The sequence below is a fragment of the Lissotriton vulgaris genome, chromosome 3_1, assembly GCF_964263255.1.
Source record: "Lissotriton vulgaris chromosome 3_1, aLisVul1.2, whole genome shotgun sequence".
Taxonomy (NCBI): domain Eukaryota; kingdom Metazoa; phylum Chordata; class Amphibia; order Caudata; family Salamandridae; genus Lissotriton; species Lissotriton vulgaris.
In genome coordinates, this window is record NC_141689.1 from 1,802,506,162 (window position 1) to 1,802,528,616 (window position 22,455).

General features: G+C 41.7%; 1 protein-coding gene across 1 annotated transcript in view; it reads left to right on the plus strand.

Annotated features, from left to right (window-relative positions):
• TBC1D9 (TBC1 domain family member 9) overlaps positions 1 to 22,455 on the plus strand; it is a 385,175-nt gene that overhangs the window by 309,109 nt on the left and 53,611 nt on the right. Inside the window, exons 18-19 of the mRNA XM_086962231.1 lie at positions 6,368 to 6,454; positions 18,943 to 19,017. Of these exons, the coding sequence (XP_086818357.1) occupies positions 6,368 to 6,454; positions 18,943 to 19,017 (162 nt within the window). The remainder of the gene's footprint in view (positions 1 to 6,367; positions 6,455 to 18,942; positions 19,018 to 22,455) is intronic.

Here is a 22,455-nt window from a genome sequence, read left to right on the forward strand (position 1 = left end):
CATTAGCTCTTATTTGAGCTGTAGGGGCACAATAGTCTACTATCATTCAACTGATAAACATCTATCTGAGACCCAGCCTTCCCAGCATGTCTTCTAGGGATATCCAATCCACTCTGTCAAATGCTTTCTCCACATCCAAAGACTGGGGACCTCAATCTTTTCTCTGGACTCATCAGTGAGTGTGAATAATTACTGAGTTCAGTATGCCAGTCTCTGTTTACGAGCTGTGAAATTTCGCTTTTAGAGCTCTGTTGAAAACTCTCGAAGTCTATTTTTTTGGTTTCTTCTATAGTCAATACTTCCCCTCCGTTACTTATCTCAGTCACGTAGATTCACATCTTTCTAGCTTGTAACCTGTTCACTAGCATTTTATAATCCTTATTGCCTCCTTTACAGTATTTTACCTCTGATTCTGTCATTATATAGTAATCTGTCTGTCTCTAGGGTTCTAATCTGTCCGCTTGCTGCAATCACTCTCCTAATTTTTCCAATAGTGTTGTTTTATGTTTCCTTTCTTTTTCTCAAGATCTACCTAAGCTTTTTAAAAACAAAATGTATTCAGCAGGGCAACAGGAGTCATACGATGCTTACACTAGACAAAAGATGAAAAGTAGGTCCAAAATACAAAATTGTGTTAATTAATTAATAAAATATATACAGCAAAACCCATCATCAAATTAACAATCAACAAAGTTTCCAAATCTGAGAAAACCTCTTAATTTCCCCCACCCGTTTGGCATAAGCTTCTTTGAATTGCTTCGTACGTTTCATTTTAATAACCCATTTCTCAGACAAAGGTATTTCCAATGATCTCCAATTTTAGAAAATTAACAAACAAGCAACCAGCATTAAATTAGCAAGAAAATGCCCCTCAGTCTTCGAGAGTATTGCCTCCCTACTAGTTATCCCAAACAGAACAGCTTCTACTGTAGGTTTATACATTCTTTTAATTGCCCTGCTAAAATATTCAAATATTTTCTTCCAAAATGTTATCAATTTAGGGCAAGAGAAATAAATATGCCGCAATCCCCCTTCCAACAAGGTGCCACAACGAAAGCAACTATTTTCCACCTCTGGATACATGTTATTTAGTGCTTCTGGGGTATAATATGCCATCCAGTGAGCAAGAAATGCCATTCTTTTGTAGTTTGCAGCTCTCAATATCTTATTTCCTGTAGTTGATATTTTTCGACATTGAGTTTGAACTGCAACTTTTTCCCAAAATTTTAAAACCAGAGGGGATTCGATATGAGAGCTCATTAAACGATACCAGTTACTCACTCCAGTCAACTTTGAAATATACAATGCAGTGGCTTTTTTTCCAGGGGGCTATTGAATATAAGATGATATATTTTTTTTAAAGTGAATAATTTGAATACATTCAAAAAAAGAAATCTTATTGTGACCATGACATCTGGCCTGCACTTCCTCCCAAGTGATCATCCTGCCCTGAATAACACACTAGTTAACTCTCCCCAGACGAGAATCGTTCCAGGTTTTCAGCTGAGTAGAGTGAACATATAAACCCAAATCTCTACACTCAGTTAATTTTAAGGAAAAAAAAACAGAAAACCCCTTATTTTGAAAAACAGTACGAAGTCTATTTGAAAAATCCAATAACGTTTTATATTGTGTTTTATTTGGGAGTTTTGCTGTTTTTAAGAATGTGGGAACTTGAGTTCCGGCTTCTTGAATCATTTTGTTAATAAAATATTATCGACCTATTTCAGTTTCGATAATGAACACGCTACATAGTCAAAAAATGATGCTTCATAATATGAACGCATATTTGGAAGTGCTAAGCCACCTAACTGAGTATCTAATTGCAAAATCGGCAACTTAACTCTAGCTGCCTTCTTATTACAAATAAATGATCTAATCATTGAATCAATGCCTTTAAAAAAACTAACATTCACCTTAATCGGAATATTGGTAAAAATAAATATCGAAAGAGGCAGAATAGGCATCTTAATAAGTGCCACACGATCTATTAAAGTTAGAGGAAGATTGGTCCATTTATCTAGTAATTTCTGGATCTTTATACTGGTGGCTTGGTAATTCAGCTTAACTAACTGCCCATATTGGCATTTGACATAGATCCCCAAATAGCATATTAAATTGGCTTCTAGATCCTGTTTCAAATTTTCTGGCAGAAACTCAGAACCGGTATTTAAAATTACAATTTCAGTTTTGCTTGGATTAATTGTATAACCCCCTATTTGTTCGGATTTCTTAAATTCTGCAATAGTTAACTGCAAGTTTAATTTTTTGGGGGACAAATACAGAATGGCGTCATCTGCCAAGCTACCATAGCTTTTTGTTGAGGTCCTCTTTCATCTGCTTTCATCGTGCTCTCTCTGCAGTTAATTGTCCTCTAAGTATATCCTTGAGACAGACTAAAACTGCCTCTTTACTCACATTGTCATTAAGTTGTAGATATTCTTTGATTGCCATTTTATGTTCCCTAGCATAACTGGTTCCCTAAGTAAGGCTTCATTTAGTTTCTATAAATCTCTATCTTTCCTTGTTTTTTCTTTCACCTAAAGGACAATGTTATAGGACCATGATCAACCAGTCTGGGCCCTTGTTCAGCCTGTTCTACGTGGGTGAGTGTGCGTTTGTCTGTCAGCACGTGAATCGCACACTGTTGAAGAGTGTGAGAAATCTAACTGTAATTGAGTGCCTGTGTTGCCACACAAGGCCAATGTCTTTTAGCCATTCTTTTCTTTGATCTGAAATTGCTGCCATCCTCCAAACCTACTTTGGGTTTTATCTTTTCTCTGTTCCATCACAAAATTGAAGTTGCCTCCTACAATTAGTGAACCATTTGAGGATCATATGTGCTGTGTGGAGAAAGGCTTTTCATCCTGTATTAGATGCTTAGGTAAACTCTGCCATAAATTGAAGGTTTTTTGTGGTAAGATGCTTACTCCCGCAAACGTTATGCCAGCGTAAGAGAGATATTGTATCAGGAATTGTTTAAATTTTAAGCTGGGCTGATCTGCTTCCAACAGGTGTGTCTCCAGTGGGAATTGTATGTTCATTCACATTAAGAAGAGCTCATGAAGTATCCCTTCTTTTATTTGAGCACATTAAGTCGCTGAATATTTCATGTTGTAATCTTGAAAGTGTTCCTCATCCATGGGGTTTTGTTGTAGCTCCTCCTACCGTTATGGCAGCTTGTTCTAGTGTCTTGAGGCAATATGCTCTTTCTACTTTGTGAATCAGGCTTTCCTCTCTATTTGTCCCCAGCCCTCTTTGAACTGATCCTAACTGAATAAATCTCTGACAAAACTTTGTATCCCTTTGGGACTCCTTGCCTCCCCACCCCCTCTGATACTTTATGGACCATGTCTTGATAACCAGTTTGGGCCAATGGGGTCTCAGATTCCTTTCACATCCTCCTACCCCGACCACCCCCACCTGAATGTCTTTATAGGCTCCTTAGAGTTTTGCACTTCTGCATAGAAGCCTATTTTAACCAGTTACAGCTGTCCAGCTGAGAGCTAGCGAGCAGGTCTGGTGGTCATCTGGTACTACCTCTTCAGTCTCTTCTATGTGTCCCTGCTGATGTCTGTAGTTTCTTTATGGCATCAAGTTGTGTCTGCTGGGGTTGGACTTGTCTGAGCCTTTATTGGTGTGTCGGTGCAGCTTCTTTTATCAGTATGGGCCCTGAAGTTCTTCGGGTCACTCTGGTTGTAGCTCTATGTCTTATGTCAGGGTGGGCTTGAGCATTTGGGTGATACATGATTTTTCTAGAGTTTATGTCAACCATTAATTGTACTTCTTGGCAAAAGACAAGGGAAAGGGAGGCCTCCTTCTGTACTTTATCCCCGAGGGCCTTCTTCTGTACTTTTTTCCGGGGGGTTTCCTTCTGTACTTAATTCTGGCGGGCATCCTTTTGAACCTTATTTTGGGGTCCTCTTTCTGTACTTTTTCATTCTTTCGCAGGTAGTCTGTCACTGGTTTAAGGTGTTTCCTTTTCTGTACTGTTATTGCTGACACATCTTGGACTATTTGTATGGACTTCCCATTGTATCTTATCATCTCTACACCTCTGAAGAAGTTCATTTCCTTTTCGTTTCTTCATAGCTACGCAGGCTGGCAACAAACTCTGAGTGAGAGTGCATGTCATTATATCTGTAAGTGTCCTACCCTATGTGTCCTGTCTATTTAGACAAGAGCCCATCTTGGAGTTGCACAGAGCTTGGTCTGTACATCTTGGACATATTTCCTAATGTTCCTGCCCCTCTCTTTCAGTGTGACCCCCTCAAATTGGACTATGATGCCATGAAGACGTGTCTTGCAGGCATTCCTGCTTCTCCTGCACCCAGATGTGCTATTGCTCCAGGTAGAAAATTCTTGCTCTGGGTTGATTGTGGTCTAGCTACTGCTGTCTTCTAAGGATCTCACTTTTTCTCCGAGGTCTGTGACATCTTTTTTTAATGTCTTTCAGACTTTGTTTCAGTTCCTTCTTTACACCACTCAGTTATTCATTTAGGTCCTGGAAGATTAACGTCATCAATAATTTTTGTAACTGCCTCGTCTTCGTTCTCCGGAGTGGAGATTCCTTCATAACTCTTATCGGGCACTTTGTCAGGGACATCACCTTCTTTTGTTTTGGGCCTTTTTTGCAGCAAAAAATGAATGTTATAGCTCTTCCCCCCTTGCACCAGCTATTGTACTGACCCCCGGGCCTCTTAGGTGTTGAGTGCACAAACTGTTCAGGCCATCCTGTCACTTGTTTACTCGCAAGGAGGTTTCTGTGACTGTGACGGGAATGCTGGATCCCGTTCTTCCCTCTTTCAGATAATAGTAGCTGTTTGGACAATGCCTGCCCTACCGTCCGTGAGCTTAGTGACCCCTCTTTCTGTGCCTAGGACATGTGTTCGGCCTTCAGCCTTTGTTATTCTGTGGGCTCTTGTGCAGACATCTGCTCTCAGAAGGCTTGAAGGATCATGTCTTCTGATCTATGTTTCTGGTAGCTGCTAGCGAGCGTCTTGGAGATTGGAGGTCATTTCCCATTGCTTATTGTGCATCAGAGACCCCAATGGAACTGCTTGCTTCTTCTGAAACTGCAGTCTCCTTCATTGGCTGGGTTTGTGAACTAATACCCGCAAACTGGTTCAGTGTCTACTTTCCCTGTGTGCTGGCCCGGTTGCTCTTTGGTGCTTCTTTTCCACTTGAACCACTGACTCCATTATGTTGTTCATGCACCGCTCTAGGCCTTGGCTTGGTCGGTCTGTGTAGTAGTTTCACTCCTGTGTTTCTTCATGTTTGCCTGTTACCGGGACCTCCCCTTTACATTGCACGAATGCTATTGTTTCCCACATGTGGGACCTTATTCTTTGTCATGCTTTAGGAGTGGCTGGAATGGCGCACTTGGTCTAGGCGTCCACCACCATCTTGCAGTGTTATAGCTGTGGACTAGGGTTTGCTGTAAGTGAAGGTAGCAGCAGTAAAACAGGACTGTGCAGCTGGCTTAATTGCTGTTTGTGATTATGACTGTTGCATCTTTAAAGCGACTGTCATACTCCCACTTGTATGCTGCTGAGTGTCAGTGTGACTCTCGCACTGCGGAAGCATGGGAACCCCTTCAAGGTCTCCACTGTGGGCCGTGAGGGGCCATGTGTCAGAATCCATCCCACTTCTAGTGCCTTCTTTCTCCTCATGACTGCTGGCCAAACAGTTAAGGCCTTTGGTGGCTCCATTTGTTGCAGTTTGGTAAGATCACTACTGGCTATATAATGCCAGATTATTGGATTTACTAAAGTGCATGGGTTATGGCCAATGCGCATAGCTGAATCAATCCCTTAGGATATGTTTGTAGTTCTGCAGATTCAGAACAAGATGGTGCCCATTCCCATATGTTACCCTTTCACTAATGGCGCTACTGGAAGTAGTTGATTACCTCTGACCCCTTACTCATGCTACTGGCTGAATTGGCAAACAAATCGTGAGATTTAATTTAGCTTTATTTGAAAATAGCAATTAATATTGGGAGGGGTAGAATGTCTGGGGTGTTTTGTTTCTGAAGGACCTGGTGATGGCAGCTGAGAGCACTGACCTATGGGCATATATGAATTTGCCAAATATCACATTTTGAGTTCATTGTGATGACTTGGTACAGTTTGTGCTCGGTCTTTCTCTGCATTAATGATTTTCCTATAGAAAGTGAATGTACAACATACTGCACTAACTATATGAATCAGTACAATTCGATGTTGGAACAGTCCAATATCTGCCTGACGAATTTGTGAATGCTTTCTGCTGCCAGTTGATTTATTTAGTGTAGTATATTACCGTCATTAAATATATACAGTTGCTCTAAATAAATGACCTTATCTTCCTTCTTGACACCATTCAGACCTATGCCAAGACCAAGAGGAGCCCGATTCTGCTTTCGAGGCAACACAGTACTTTTTTGAGGATATCACACCAGACTGTACCCATGGTGAGTGCCTGCGTTGTTTACCTTAATCTTTGATATTCTATCATGCGACTGGCTACAACGCTTCTGCTTGCTTGGTGAAGTGTTAGAAGAGGGTAGGTCGAAGATTGCCCCTGTTTCTTAAGAATGCTGACTAGTATATACACAAGAAAGTGTCAAGCTTGTGTGTCCTGCAAGCTAATCAGAGGAAGAGGGTGGATTACCAAGGCACTTGGTAACTCTCTATTCCGCTTTGTTCCTATTGACAATCCTAGATTTAATGAGAGCAGGTACTGTTTGCTAACAGTAAAACATACACTACCATCAGTTCATTCAGTGGTTGAATAAAGGACCACTCTAAGATGTGTTCACGTGGTAGGTATAGGCACTGACTGTCGCACACATTGGTTACCGCCAATAGGAAACATGTGATCTTAGGTGTGTAGAATGAATGCAAACAGTGACATTGTGCTTGACATCATTCATGATCTTTCTGATGACATCATTCCTGGGTATTACATCTGATCCAGTCATCCAAAACAGTACTCATGACATCACACATGGCATTGTCAATGTTAACATGAATAACATTACCAGTAGCATGGCATCACAGTTTACCACTTGGTCTTGCATTATTTCTCAAGTTGTCTCTTATAGCATTACATATTTCCTTGACTGGCCCTACCTTTACCTGGGTATTATAATGAGAAACCTATTGAAAGCACCCTTTTGTTCACATCCGATAAATGTATGCAACATTACTATTCTGATTTATTAATTCATAAATGTTTTGTAATCAGTAGAAAACATCTATGTATATTTTAAGTCACTTGATCCGGGTTCTCTAAAGTCGGTCCTGGAGGGCCAGATCCATGTCAGATTATTAAGATAACTACATTTATCTAAATGGGTATATGCTAAAAATCTGGCATGTAACTGGCCTCCAGGACCGACTTTGGAGTTCCCTGCCCTAGATATTTGGTGTATGTAAGGAGGACTCAGATATCTGAAGAGTGTGTTTGGAGGATATGGTTTGCACAGGTCATTTATTTAATGAATGCTTTTCTGGGATGACTGCCTCAAAGCGCATGGGTGTTATTAGTTTAAGTGAAAGATACGTGCACACCAGTATTATGAACGCAGCGTTTATGCTGGTCAACAATATGGTTAAATGGGACATGGGTGTTGACAGCGTGTGAACGAGGCAAATTTAAGTCTGCTAGTGTCTTCAGAAAGTGCTTGGCATCAACGTGAAAGTGATTATGAAACTTTAGTACCACGACTTTGACGACACTATGCCACTGTCTGGGGTTTGGCAGGGCTTGTCTGCACCAGGGACTATGTGTTGGGTGTGCATGGGTACTAGAGATTTGTGTATGGTTGAAATGACAGTTATGTCTCAGATTGCTAATTACAGTCCAGGGAGATTAAGCACCTATTTGATAATGTAATACGGTTGTTGTGACAGTATAAGCCAGGTGCCTCATCACACCAACTGTGAGTTGTATTGGGAAGTGCTTTCATGTACTTGTGGAGTACCAGTACAGACAAAAACGACTTTTAGGGTTCCTAAACTTTTGTTATCTGTCTTCACAACCAGTAACACCTTTTCAAGCTTGCAGAATTATAATTATATTCTTCAGAATGTGTTTGTTGATTATTAGCTCAGCATCCAAGAGGCAGACATTTGACGATGCGAGAGATTTTTTTTATTTCAATATTATTTTTAGGACAGGTGTTATATTTACACCATACTTATGTTTTCCTTCTTTATTCTGGAATTGAAGTTGAGATCCCACCATAGACCTTCAAATTTATGAGTTATCTCCACTAGTCCTGGGTGTATATCTCCACTTCCTCCAGATCTTTTCAGACTTGACTTAGTTTTTTGTGCTATTATAGATCATCTGTTTCAAAGCAGTAGTAGTTTCTTCATTGTTTCAGCTAAAATGCCTTAAAATAGGCAAAACACTTACAATACCTATAAAAAAAAAGCACAACATTCTTATTAATTAATCCAAATCAAATCATAAATTTGACAATTGTGGGAAGCAAACATAAACAATGAGAAATTGATGGCTTATGATAAATGCAGGTTTCATCCTGGCATGCAACGACTATACAACAAACCATGAGCCTAATTTAGAGTTTGGCAGATGAAATACTCTGTCATAAATGGGATGGATATCCCATCCACTATATTATAAGTGCCATAGGGTATAATGCACTTGTAATACGGCGGTCAGGATATTAATTACGTTTATGAAGGAGTACCCCATACGCTCAACTCTAAATCAGGCCCCATGTGTTTGCGACTTATCAGCCATATTTCCAGGGAGACTGTGGGAAAAATAAGCAGTGTCTGTCCTGTGTCATAAAGCCATAGCTTCTTTATAATTCTTAATCTCATAACACCTAAACAAGAGCAGCAATGTCCTTCTTCACTGACTTCTTGTTTTTGAACAGAAAACCACAAAAGAACAATGTTTAATAACCCTCTCCAACCCTACTCACATTTGCAGTTCCTTTGGCTACTCCCCTGAGGATTCCACTTTACATATAGGTGCGTATTGTAAGTATGCCAAGCCTAAACCTGATTTACGTTTGGCCCAACTCAAGGGAAATCCCATCAAGATATGACTCCTAACCTGTGTTCATCTTAATGGATATATACCCTGAAATAGAGAGATCCTTAATGATAATTTGTAGTTATAGTTCATGCCTGCTATACCAGTAACTATCTCTAATCTTCTTGGCTGTAAATGAGTCTAAAAGCGCTTGATTTCCCCATAGTTCCCCTCATCCAATTATCTGCAGGATTTTCACAAAGTGGGCTAACTATTTGCATCTCCCAAAAATGTCCATGCAAGTTACAATTCAAAGGGCCCATGTATATGTTTCTTCTTTGGGATTAACATGTATTCTATTCCACATCATGATAGGTCACAGGGTAAGTCTTTCAGCTTTACAGCTCAAACCAAACTCTAATCTTAATGCTCCTAACAGGGTTTCTGGGCCCGGTACTTGAAGGGATCTCAAAAGTCAGTACTCTTGTCTTTTAAATTTAAAGTACCCCACACTTTGGCTCACTGAATAGAAGTTCCAACCACTGCCTCAATTGCTGAGCCTAAGGAGTCGCAACCAAGTTTATTCTTGCACCCTAAGACAACATTAGCATTCTGCCTCTTAGTGCTCGCCTCTGTTTTCCTCTATAGGGTCCAGGATAGGCTATGGTCTATTCTGACACCCAGTTAATCAAAATCACTTACCATCTCAAGCTGAACACCCGTTACAAAAAATAAATATTTTGAAGGGATGTATTTGCTATCATGGCCATGTATTGGTTTTATTGACATCAATTGCTAAATTTCTTTCTGGATAGTACAATCCAAGCACCTTAAGAGATAATTTGTCACTAGCTCTGTTCATGAACAGTAGTATTGCATCATTTGTGTGCCAAAGTAAGGCAATTTTATCCTATCCTAATTTGGGTGTATCAAATTTCAAGCTACCAAGATAGCGATCAATAGTGTTAATAAGTACAATTACCAACAAAGGAGTCAATACACAAACTTGTTGAATTTCCAGATCCTGTTCTAAATTCTTTGGTGCTCTCATTTAACTACCCATATCTGACCTTTGCTGGTGTATGTCCTTATAGTTGCTGCACAGCAACGACCATCAATTCGGGCATCCCTGATGTCTTAAAGAAAGCCAAAGATGGAAGCGATCTGCAGAGTTGAAGCCATAGGGTGATGAATTTTAAAATACAAAGGTTTGATTTGGAGCTTACGGAACGTTGAACAAATCATGTGTAAACTAAAAGCATGTTCAGTAGTCCATTTCTCATGCCTTTCCTGAATGTTACCTGTGTATTGCACATTGCTCTCCACCTACTCCTGTATACAATTTAACTACACTTTGCCATACATTTTCTGTGCCACATTGTCCCATACGTCGAAGGACTTCTCCACTTTTGTAAACGCTTATGATTGCGGTTGATGTCCAGGAACCCTTTTCATAAAATTATTTAAAAACTGAAGCAAGCTATTGGGCCTACATGCTTACATCATCTTTATATAGATCACAAATAATATTATGTGGATGTGGTCCCTCCTTGGGTTTTGGTCAACTGTTGCTTCTCCAAACTTGGGAGGAGGTAATAATCCGGGCCGGGCTAGCCGTTCTGCCATCCTTCTTTCCAAGAAAGAAGGATGAGTAACCAGCTAGCAAACTGTTAGGCAGGCATAATTGACTAAAGCACTTTACCCACTCTAAAACTCTGAGAGCTGCCTTTGACCCAATTCATACCCGCCCGATTACATCCAAGTTGTGATTTCCCCAGATTGTTGCTGTCCCTATTCTGAGCTGCTTTTTTCCTTACATTCAAGCTCTGTGTTGCATCTGCTTCTCCTCAGCATTGATCTTTGTTTAAGGATGTCAGGGCCATTCTGGGATATATTCGTGTGACCCAGTCCTCTGTTTATCAGTGCCTTCCTAGACTAACATTCCCCTCCAAACTACTTACTCTTGTGGTTATTAGGGAAGTTGGAACAGTGTATAGAATGTTAGGGGTGTCACAAAAAGGAAGCAATATTATCATTCCAACTGTGAAAGACCTTGTACTTTTTCTTTTATTGTACTTTCACCATTCTATAAATTGTCAAACATAACATTCTTATTTATGTCACATTGGGTTTTGATTATTTAGGGCAGCAAGCTCTGAAGCAGCTCCCAAATACTCCGTTATCACTCAATCACGTATAGGTAATTGAAATACCAATTGTGTTATAAGAGCCTTAGGCTGTATCTCTTTCCTGCTGTGAATGCACGACTTGCCCGTACATCAAAACAGATATGGTCATTGAAAAAGTGAAGACCTCCATGTACTGGCCTCCATGTACTGTCAATACAATCTGGCCCCCATCCTGCTATATTTTTCCCTTTGATATCTGCACATCGAATCTTACACGCGGCCTCTTTGTCAACGATCTCATCACCTTGCATACCATTTATCATTTACAGATTTAACATTAAAATCAACGCAAACTCTAATGAGATATCTATCACTTATGCTAGCATGTGGCCTTATCTGCTCAATTTTGGCCTCTTAGATGACTGTGACTAGCCCATCTTCTATATTGTCTTTGTTTTTCCCTGGTATTTAAATCCTCCAGTCTGAAATATAAATATAAAAAAAGATGTACTGTCACACACAAGGTCATTTAAATCCATGTTGCAAGCTCGCCTTGTCGCCTTGTGTCCATCCTCACTTATCTTTTGTTGTAGTTTGACAATAAGACACAAATTATTCGAATATAAATTTGTTTTAGTGCTTGTGACTCATAAAAACAGCAAATAACATGTTGCAGGACATAACTTATTATGTTCCATTTTCTGGCCCTCGCTGGCTGTGTTTCATCTCAGAATTTTGCAGTAAATTACTCAAATGGGCCTCTGTGCACAGAATCACATTTCCCCCTTCTGCCCTGTCAAAAGAAGGCCCTTTTTCCTACGGTGAAGCACATCTCATGCTTGTCAGAGTAGCTGTCACCCAATCCCACTCCTTATCATTCAGGGCCCTTTTATCGTTGTTATTGCCACCTATTGAAATTCCAGACAACTAGCCATACCTTGCTGATAATTGGATCTCTGTGGCAGTTTTAGGTTCTGCCTATGTCCCTCTAACTGTTAACCAATGCCAAGGCATTCACGGTTCTGGTGTATTTAATTGCCTCATGTTGTCCCTACATGCTCAATATAATGACTCGTGGTTAGTGTTTCATTTCCCTTTCTGTCACTCTTGTGAATTTGTCAAGGATGTTACCACAAAATCCCTGAATGTAGGAAATCATCTGTCCCCACACATTAGAAACATTTAGCATTGTTGCATATCATCTTGTGTAGTCTGTTTCTAGAGGATTAGTTCGAATTCAATTATTTAATATGAACAAGCCTCAAGTTTAATACTTATGGCCACCTTCCAGAAGAAATTTAAAGCCAGTGGCAGTTCATTCTTTGAATCTCCACTTTTATCATTTTCTTTGTTTTGTACAGCGACATTTTCATCTGATGGTCATATTCCATTAAACAGGAGAGTCAGAGTCTCAGTAGCCTCCATCAGCAAGGCCTAGATATCTCTTAGGGATGTCATGGTCAGAGGGCTTGATGCATACTGCCATCTCTTCATCTATCTAGTCTCCTTCAAGCATTGCATATCACCAACTAGGATCATTTGCCATTCTACCCATCTTCTGCTGAAATATTTTTTTGATCGCAATTGTACTATTCAATGCCCTTGTGAATCATGCGTGGAGTGAATGATCTGCCTGGAAAGTCCTTCTTGTGTCACAGGAGGCGTGCTTCTTCTAGAAGTGAAATGTTAGGTTTTTTATCTTTAAGCAAATATATTTTTTATTTTAGATTGCACATATCTCAATCCAATTCCCAAGTCATCAATATTCCAGAATATATGTCACCTTTTATACACAATATAGTTAAGAATGCACTTTAAAAATGATGATACTTAGCTTTCTTAAAGTCATACATGTAATCATATATAATTATTAAAGATTTATCTTATCAGGATATTGTAGTACAATAGGTTCCATTAGTTCATAATTCTTTATTTCATTTGTTCATTGTCCAAAAGTCGTCTTCTGTGTTTATTCCAACTCCAGTTTAATGCTACAGCAACCATTTGTTTTGGTCATCTGCCCTATCAAGACTTCATCTCTTCTCAGTAGTTCACATTCAGATTTTCAGTTTCCACATTAATCACCAAGCTTTATAAGTTTGTATGATGTGTTCATGGAAATTTGATTCTTGCACTTCTTTCATACTGTTAAGGTTATTGGAAGAGATGTGTGCTTCTGGTAATCTCATACATATATCTATTCACTTCATTGTGCATTTCCTGTCTTTTGGTAGCAAATTAAGCACATGACGTGGCTCTCTGAGTTCAGTCGCAGCTCGCTAGGAAAGACTTGCATGTAAACTTAACAGTCGTCATCTCCATATATATCACCTCCATATATATCACCTGTCAATCTTCCCCACCAACAGCTGCCCTATAATGACCAACTACAACTGTGCTGAACTCTCGCATTCCATCTCTCAACTCTCTCAACTCTAATCTATCAACTCTAATCCTATTGCTTTGCTCGTAACACCGACGAGGAAGCTGTTTGCTTAGCCAGTTCTCCGACCCTGCTGACACCAATTGAAGTGCACCCGGTAGGGTGGTTAATTTCCCATCCTAGGGCCAGCCATTACTGGAAATTAAAAATTAAAACATCGAACTTGGATTCTCCTGGGCCTGATAGCTGCACGGACTGTAGCTATTTATGACTCTTTGATGTGTTTTTCTCGACTCGTACATTGCCTGGACTGTGGCTATTCACCTTGATAGTAAACAGATACAGCTTTTGGCCCATACATTAATGGAATGTTTCTTGGCCTTTGGATGATCTCACACTGACGCATAATATTTTTACTGCCCTGAAGAAGTCCAAGGTTTTACTGGACAAAACGCGCTGGCTGATTGTTTTTATGAATGTCAAATGATACAACAATAAATGAAGAAACACATCTGGATCGTGCAAAAATTTGTCATTTCCAAATTGCGATAAACTTTACTGCAACATTTTACCTCTTTGTTTCTCATGTGGTGCAGCTCTGTTTTTAGGTCGCGCCTTTTCCATTCCGCAGGAATGGAAAATGGAGAGAATTCTAGTGCTCAAAATACTCGTCAAACTAAGGCTTTTTTCTGTGCGGTTTTCTTCGAGTTCACGTGAATCACGTGACCAAACAAGCACACACATCAGCCTCCCTCCCTCCTAATTGCATTTTTTCACGGCCGCCACCACATCAAAGGGCTTCTCCCAGCGTGCGCTCTGCGGCTTCTCCTTCCTAATTATTCATGGCTAGCCGGCCGTACTTTCAGTTTCCCGGCCGCTCTTGTTTTTTTTTTTTAATGGGGGGAGTTGCTCCGCCACTCCCTCAGTGTTGTACTTGCCCTTGTGTGCTCCTCCCACACATTGCTTTTTTCCCTGTGTGCTTCTACCCGTTCCGCGTTGCTCTCTTTCTCCTGTGTGCTTCTGTTCTCACGTGCTCCACGTTGCTCTCTCTCGCCCTGCTTGTCCAGCCGCCATCCTCTATGATCTTTCCCGCACCAGTACTTTCCGTGTTACTTCTGAGCCCAGCTTTCGTTATTGCCACTCCCTCAGTGTTGTGCTTGCCCTTGTGTGCTTCACCTCCCACGCATTGCTTTTTTCCCTGTGTGCTTCTACCCGTTCCGCGTTGCTCTCTTTCCCCTGTGTGCTTCTGTTCTCACGTGCTCCACGTTGCTCTCTCTCTTGCCCTGCTTGTCCAGCCGCCATCCTCTATGATCTTTCCCGCACCAGTACTTTCCGTGTTACTTCTGAGCCCAGCTTTCGTTATTTCCCTCCACCCGCCTTAAAAAAAAAGCTTTGCCACTGCTTTATTTTTCTTTATTTACGAGTACAACTTGGATCAGTAAATGAAAAAAAAAGAAAACTTCACACGCACGCTGTAGGTGCGTTCATGTATTGTGCTTTTACCGACAAAATTACACAGCTGCTGCGACTGCATATTAGCATCTTTATTTTAATGGGGGGGTGCCTCTTTATCCATGCTGCACAACATCGCTAAACAAGCATTGGCATGTGTTTAGTTATCCAGCACAATATCCTTGGTGCAACAACATCAACTGTTGCATGGCTAAACACTTATAAGGTACAAGGTTTAGCCATGCAACAGCTGATGTTGCATCAAGGATATTGTTCTGCAAAACTAAATAACTATAAGGTCCCAAAAGCGAGACCTATTCTTTCTCTCACTCTGTAATGCTCTTTCCCCTCCCGACGCCAGCCAATGCTTTACTACAATTATGAAAGCTTTCCAGAAAACAGTAGCCAGATGCCTGTGCTAATGTGACCCTACGATTAATATCGGAGGCTTCTTGGAACAGTTTATTTTAAACAGTATATTTAAAGCCTTGCCGTGTTTGTCTGTTTGCTTAGATGATTTATATATGACTACTGTGCCGCTGGGCCACTAAAAGCACTGCAGCACTGTAAATATATATAAATACGAAAAATGTTTAGTGAAATTCAGAAAGTACAGGCAGTGTGCCTCAGCAGGTGCACGAGAAGCTTACGCTTTCTGGGATAAGCTCCTATTTTACAGAGATTCTTATCAGGTGAAAGCAGAGAAACGTTACAAGGTCCTTCCGCTTCCGGTTGGCAGATGTCCACTCATATTCCAGAGCTAAGGGCTCCATTCCATGGGCCCGACACTACTCGGACCTACTCAGAACCCCCGCTGTGCTCTCGGACTGATGCTTGTAAGACAGCTCGGTAATTAGAACGCTCGCCACTGACATCGGCGGTCAACTGAATGGCATGAATTTGAATCCTGGTGAGTCCAACGCAGCCTGCCACCCTTCTCTGGGAGACAAATGGAGTGCCTTAACACTGGATAATAATACGAAGTTTGGTTTATGATTTGAAATATTTGTTTTAACCCCTTCGCTGCGGGGCTAATTTCCCCGCGGTGCGCGGGGGGAGGAGGGCCGTGCACGGCGCCGCTGTGCTGATGACGAGCCCAGGCTCGTCATGCAGCACGGTGCTCGTGTGCTCATGACGAGCCTGGGCTCGTCATGAACCCGCCCGCCCAATGGAACGCTCAGCACAGCGGGGGAATTAGCCCCGCGTGTGAGCGTTCCACGGCTCATGACGAGCCCAGGCTCGTCATGAGCACACGAGCACCGTGCTGCATGACGAGCCTGGGCTCGTCATCAGCACTGTAGGGGTTAAGGGTTGAGCCATAATAGGACAAATATTTACTTATGGTTAGGTATGTAGGTGTTAGTACAGCACATTGCAAATGAAGGCCACTTCTGAGCGTGGGGTTGAGTCCCACACGCTCTTAGATGACCCCCTTTCCCCGATAGACCACTCATCGCTACCTGTACTGCAGGGCTACTACCTTAACACGGGTCTTGACTCATTCACCCCTATAAGTCCTGACACCCTGTCTCCCATTTTCCACTCACTCAAAAGTGGCTCACCATCTGACCCCGCTCCAGTTAAAATCTTAAAGCTGGTTGCACCTACCATTCTCGAACCATTGATAAATGTGATCAATGCCTCGCTGACCAATGGACTGGTTCCCCCTAGCTGGAAGAAGGCGAAGGTTATGGCCTTACTTAAAAAACCTAACTTAGACCCCCTCAACCTCTCCAACTTTAGACCGATCTCCCTCCTTCCGTGCACTAGCAAAATTACAGAAAAATTCATCAACTCCCAGCTGTCTAATTATCTCGAAACAAATGAATTACTTAAATCCTCACAGACAGGTTTTCGCCCGGGCCAGGGCACTGAAACCGCGATGGTGACGGTGGTCGAGGAAGCCAGGAAGATCATGGACACAGGAGGATCAGTGGCAGTGATCCTCCTGGACCTGAGCGCGGCCTTCGACACGGTCAACCACCAGATCCTGCTCCAGCGACTTAGCGATCTTGGGATCACAGGCACTGCCCTGTCTTGGCTGAAATCGTTTCTTCAGGACCGCTCATTCCAGGTTATAGAGGGCAATTATACATCTAAAGAGACCCCTATACGTTGTGGAGTGCCTCAGGGCTCTTCATTGAGCCCCACGCTCTTCAACGTATATATGTCCCCCCTGGAAAAGATAGTCACCCCACATGGGATAAAACTCCTGACGTACGCAGATGACATGCAGCTGGTGGTCTCTCTCACCCAGCAGGAAAATCCCACCATAGACCTCTACTCCTGCCTGAGAGACATAGTCAGCTGGATGGACAGATCTCACTTGAAGCTTAACAGCGACAAGACGGAGATCATGGTGATGGGGAATCAGGCCCATTTCCACCCAGACTCTCTTTGGCCCCCCTGCATGGGTAAACCTCCAACTCCCAAGCCCGAGATTAAAAGCCTCGGTCTATGGCTAGATAAAAACCTCACCATGCAAACCCAAGCAAGGAAAACAGCTGGAGTTTGTTTCGGTCTCTTGCGCTCAATCCGAAAAATCCTACCACTGCTCCCTCTCTAATCAAGGAAACTTTTGATCCAAGGCCTTATTTTGTCAAGGTTGGATTACGGCAACGCACTGTACCTGGGCGTACCACAGAAAGTTACAACTAAATTACAGGTAGTACAAAATGCCGCCGCCAGGATCTTGACCAATACTAAGACCCGCTACTCGGCCAAACCAGCTATCCGAGAGCTGCACTGGCTACCCGTCATAGAAAGAGTGCAGTTCAAGGCGCTCTGCCTTACGCACAAAATTCTTAACGGAGAAGCCCCCCCTATACTTAAAGATCTGGTCACTCCTTATACCACCTCCAGACCCCTCCGATCTTCTAATGCCCACCTCACTCGAGTACCCAAGATCAATAGAGCACGATCAGGAGGTCGTTGTTTTTCGTACAACGCGTCCAAATTGTGGAATTCCCTTCCCTCTGACCTTCGTGCACAACCCAACCTGCTGGCATTTCGAAAATCTCTGAAGACATGGCTGTTCCCGTGAGCTTCCCCCCCTCTTCATTCCATCTGTAATGGTTCAGCTCTGGGACGCTCATGGGCAGCTATGCGCTTTAGAAATCCGGTAACATTAACATTAACAAAATCCTCATTAAGCCATTGCCCAGTTCCTGTATTGGATACAGCGTGGGTTAGATTACACACATTGTCAGTTCATCGTTCTGTAATTGAAATTAGATTTTGCTTCTCCCGCCCCAGGCAATCCAGCTATACTTGTCTCTAGGAGTTAGCTGGCTCTGGCCTAATTATAGTGCTACGAGGCAGCTACTTTATTTTATTAGCAGATTTGTGAAGCGTTGCAACATGCTGAAATGTATTGTTATAACAATAATATTCATTATCTTTTAAGTACTCACTAATGCTATGGTGCACAGGACAAACAAAGCAGGCATTAAAACAAAAAACAAACAAGCATTTGCAATGCAATAGGTCTCGCATTCACAAGAGTTTGAGCTATTTCAATTGCAAATAACAAGCCTTTTATTTTTGTTTTCATTTTAAAAACATAAAGGGCTTTGTCATTTACAAAACCAATAGCTCCAACTTTCCTACTGCGAGACCTATTGGCAACGCCAGTGCTTGTTGCTTTTGTGTCTAATCCCATCATTGTCCTCTTGCCTCCAACTGGAGTCTCTTGACTAAGCTGTCTTTTATTCCCCCCCCACTAACTTCCCTTTCTGCCACATCCCACCTTCCAGTATAGAAGCATATCTCACCCTCTTACTATCCACCACTACCTACAACACCTCATCTGTACATGCAGTCCTTTGTTCTTCCTCTTCTCTTTTGCCTGAGGGCCTGCCCATGGAATTGAAATGTAGCACTAATCGTTGGTATTTGTGGTTTGTAGATTGCTTTTGTTGCTGTTTTTGACAATGTATTCTTTATCATTATTTATTCCCTTTTTCAAATGTTGATCCACAGTCATTGGACTGGAACCCAGAAATAAACAAGGAGTAGAAGAGGGATTTGTTGCAGTGAGCATCAAGACCAACAAAGGTAGAGTCATCTAAATATAAAACTGATAAACTTTGTGTCTCTTTCTTCTTTACTGCTTGTCTTCAATGTAGCAACTCAACCTTCTTTATCGAATGCTCAGTTTTATGTTGCATGTTTTCTGTAGTGCATAATTGCCATATTTTATGGTCTTTAGTCATGTGTGAGAGTTTGCATTGATTCTCATATATTATGCATTCCGAGTATTAAGTATTTCAGTTTGGTTGGGCGTTTGTCAAAGACATTTAGAAAGGCGAAACTGTAATTGCTGTAAACTATTAATGCCAAGCCCATTTCATGTACAAAGTAGCATCTTCTTCCTATGGGTATTTCTACTAGGAATCAAGGATCCTAGGTGTCACTTCTTTATCTTTCCCCTTCTGCTTTGGATGTTTTATATCTAAACTGGCAGATCCTAAATCCCTCTCAACCTCGGAGAGGAAAATTAATTTCATGACCGGTGGTATTTATATGTTAAGTTACTTATTTGTTTAGGAGTAAGAGAGTGTTTTAACCCCGAATCCCTAGACTGATTCCAGACTACTCATACCTTGCAACTCAGGCTTGGTATTTTGTGAGGATTCTATAATCCTAACTTTCCAAGATTAATCAAACTCTGAACAATGGCATATGTTTCATTAAAAGGATTGCCACTGTTCTCAATTTAGTCCGCGTAAAAATCAGTACAGGCCTTTTTAACCAACTTATGATAGACTTTAATGGCCATCATGTAATTCTTCATAACCGTAGTGTCCTAAGATTTCCTCTAGGTGCTTTCAAGCACTTTGCTTCACTTTTTTTCCTCAATCAGTGTTGCATCGAACAAGAGGCAGAGCATTTCTTGTTCTGCCTACTAGTTTGCAGAGGAATCAAATAATTCACAACAGATACTAACCAAGAGTTGGTCTTCAGTACAGCTGATTCGATATTAGCGTTATACTTAGGAATAGTTTCCTGGATCTATTTACAAAAGCTCTTGATGTCTAATTTGTGCCATTGCCTCCCATTATATGTTTTGACCTCTGCCTTACCCGAGACACTTTGGATTATCAATTTTATCAGGACCATATAGTGGTTCCACCATGCAACCGGTAAAGGAGTGGATACCCGCAGGTTAGTTAGGTTCAAAAAGATAGGGCAGGAGCAACTCTTCTGCTAAGATGAATGAGCATCTCCCCCCTTACCCCCGCCAGCACCTTCAAAAGTGGCCATCAGGTAAGAGAGGTGGGGTGAGGTGGGGAGGGAGTTGACAGATGAGGAGTGAAAATTAAATGTAAAAGGCGAGCACAAGGTAAGTGCTTTTTTTTTCAAATTTAATTTGAACTCCTCGTCTGTGGACTCCCTCCCCAACCTGCCCCACCGCTCTTACCTTCACGGGCCACTCCTGCCAAAAACATGACAAAACGGGGTTAAAACCCGTTTCATTATTGTTTATTTTTCTTCTGTGTGCCGAGTCTTGAGGCGGGGCCGGGGAGGTAACAGTACTGAAGAGGGAGTGGTGGGCCCTGCCTTCAGTGCGCATGGCAGTTTGGCCGACTGTCTTAGGCAAGATAATCCGTCATGGCACTGAAGCTCTCCCCAACCCGAGCTGGAGTTGGAGAGAGCAGGCACAGACTCCCAGTCTCAGGGAGCGCAAATTCATGGGGCGTATATCAGTCCTGAAGTGGCTGTCCTGCATGAGAGGAGCTTCAGGATTGGTCGCAGGGCAGTCTGGGAGCCTGTACCTGCCTGCAGTGGAGCCAGAAGAGGGCGATGCTGGAGGGCGGCAGGTAAGTTCTTTATTCTTTTTTCTTTTTTAATTTAAATTTTATTTTTCAAAGGGGAAGAAACTGAGACGGTTAATAGTAAGGGACGATCTCTAGAGGATAACATTCAGTCCCGCATATACCTTTCAAGTGGCTAGCTGAATTCACCCATTGCTTGAATATCAAGGTTACTGAATAATCCTACATTGCTAACACTTGTGAACTATTGACCTGGTTGCAAAGCCAGCAAGTTAAAATTGCCTACAGTTGTGGCTGGATTGTTTTCTCCTATCAAGGGCTTGACTGATTCTCTAAGAAGAACTGCAGAACGTCAGTCAAAAGCCTCTAGAGAAATTTGATTTGTAGAGTGATTCTAACCTCCCAAGCAGTTACTTCAATGGAGCAAAGCTAGGAAATGAAATAGGTTTAGTTGCAATTTGTTTTTATTTTGGCTCTTTTTTTATTTTATTTATTATTTTGTATTTTTTTCCCCGGTACATATTACAACACAAGTGAAAAGAGCACAAAACACAAAATACTTTCAAGCAGTACATAAAGGATTTTCCTTTGTGTAGAGCCGAATAAGGAAATTTATATACAAAAATAAAAAGAAACAATCTACAATTTCCAATGATACCAACAACGATATAAACCGCTTTCGCCCGCATCCTAATCCACTTCCCCATTCTGCCTAGCTTTCCACCTAACTATGGGTTGCCATATCTTCCCTCCCCGTTTTTTCGCCCTTCTGCCCTTTCTGTCATATATTGCTTTCTCCAAGTTGTACGTGGACAGTAGTCTTGCTATCCAATTTTGAAATGTCGGTGGTATCCTGTCCAGCCATGCCCTCGTAATACCAATCCGAAAGACAGCAGCTACCATAAACAGAAATTCTACATGTGGCTCCTCCGCGAGTGCCATCACCCCCAACATTAGTAGTTCATCAGACATTTTGATCCTGATAGCCAATGAGCCCTCCAGAAATTCCTCAATTGCTCCCTTCAAAGTATGTAATTGTGGGCATTGCGCAAACATGTGTACTATGTCAGCGTTACTTGCATCACAACGTGGGCATGTTATTCCTGCTGTCCCTCCCCACTGTGCAATTCTAGCCGGGGTATAGTAGAGAGAATACAATGTTTTGTAATGCTGTGATTGCAACGTTGCTGAGCACAGAACAGTTCTACCTAAATCCAAAGACATCTGAAAGTCCTCCAGGCTAGACCCCACTTTCTCCACCCACTTGTTGGCATGTTTATCCCTATCGTCGCTTTTAAAGGCGCAAAGTTCTATATAAAGCTGTCGGATTGTACAATGCTTGCTCCGTTCTATATAATCCACTATTCTGCAATGTTTGAACCCTGTAGGGCCTCCCTTTTTGCTTATCAAGTAACTTCTCACCTGTAGATACTTAAAAAAGCTATTAGTAGGTATTTCAAATTTATTTTGTGACTCATGGAATTGTAATATCCCCCCCTCCATGTCCAATAAGTCTCCGATCTTGTTAATACCCTTAGTATCCCAGGCCCTCATGGTTGCATCTCTAAATATGTCCCCCGGGAGTGAATGGTTATTTAACCATCAAGTGTATCTACTATATCTCCCCAATCCAAACTTTTTCGTTGCCGCCTTCCAGATGTTGTAAGCTGCTCTTAGGGTCTTAAACCAGGTATGTTTATAATAACTATAATCAATC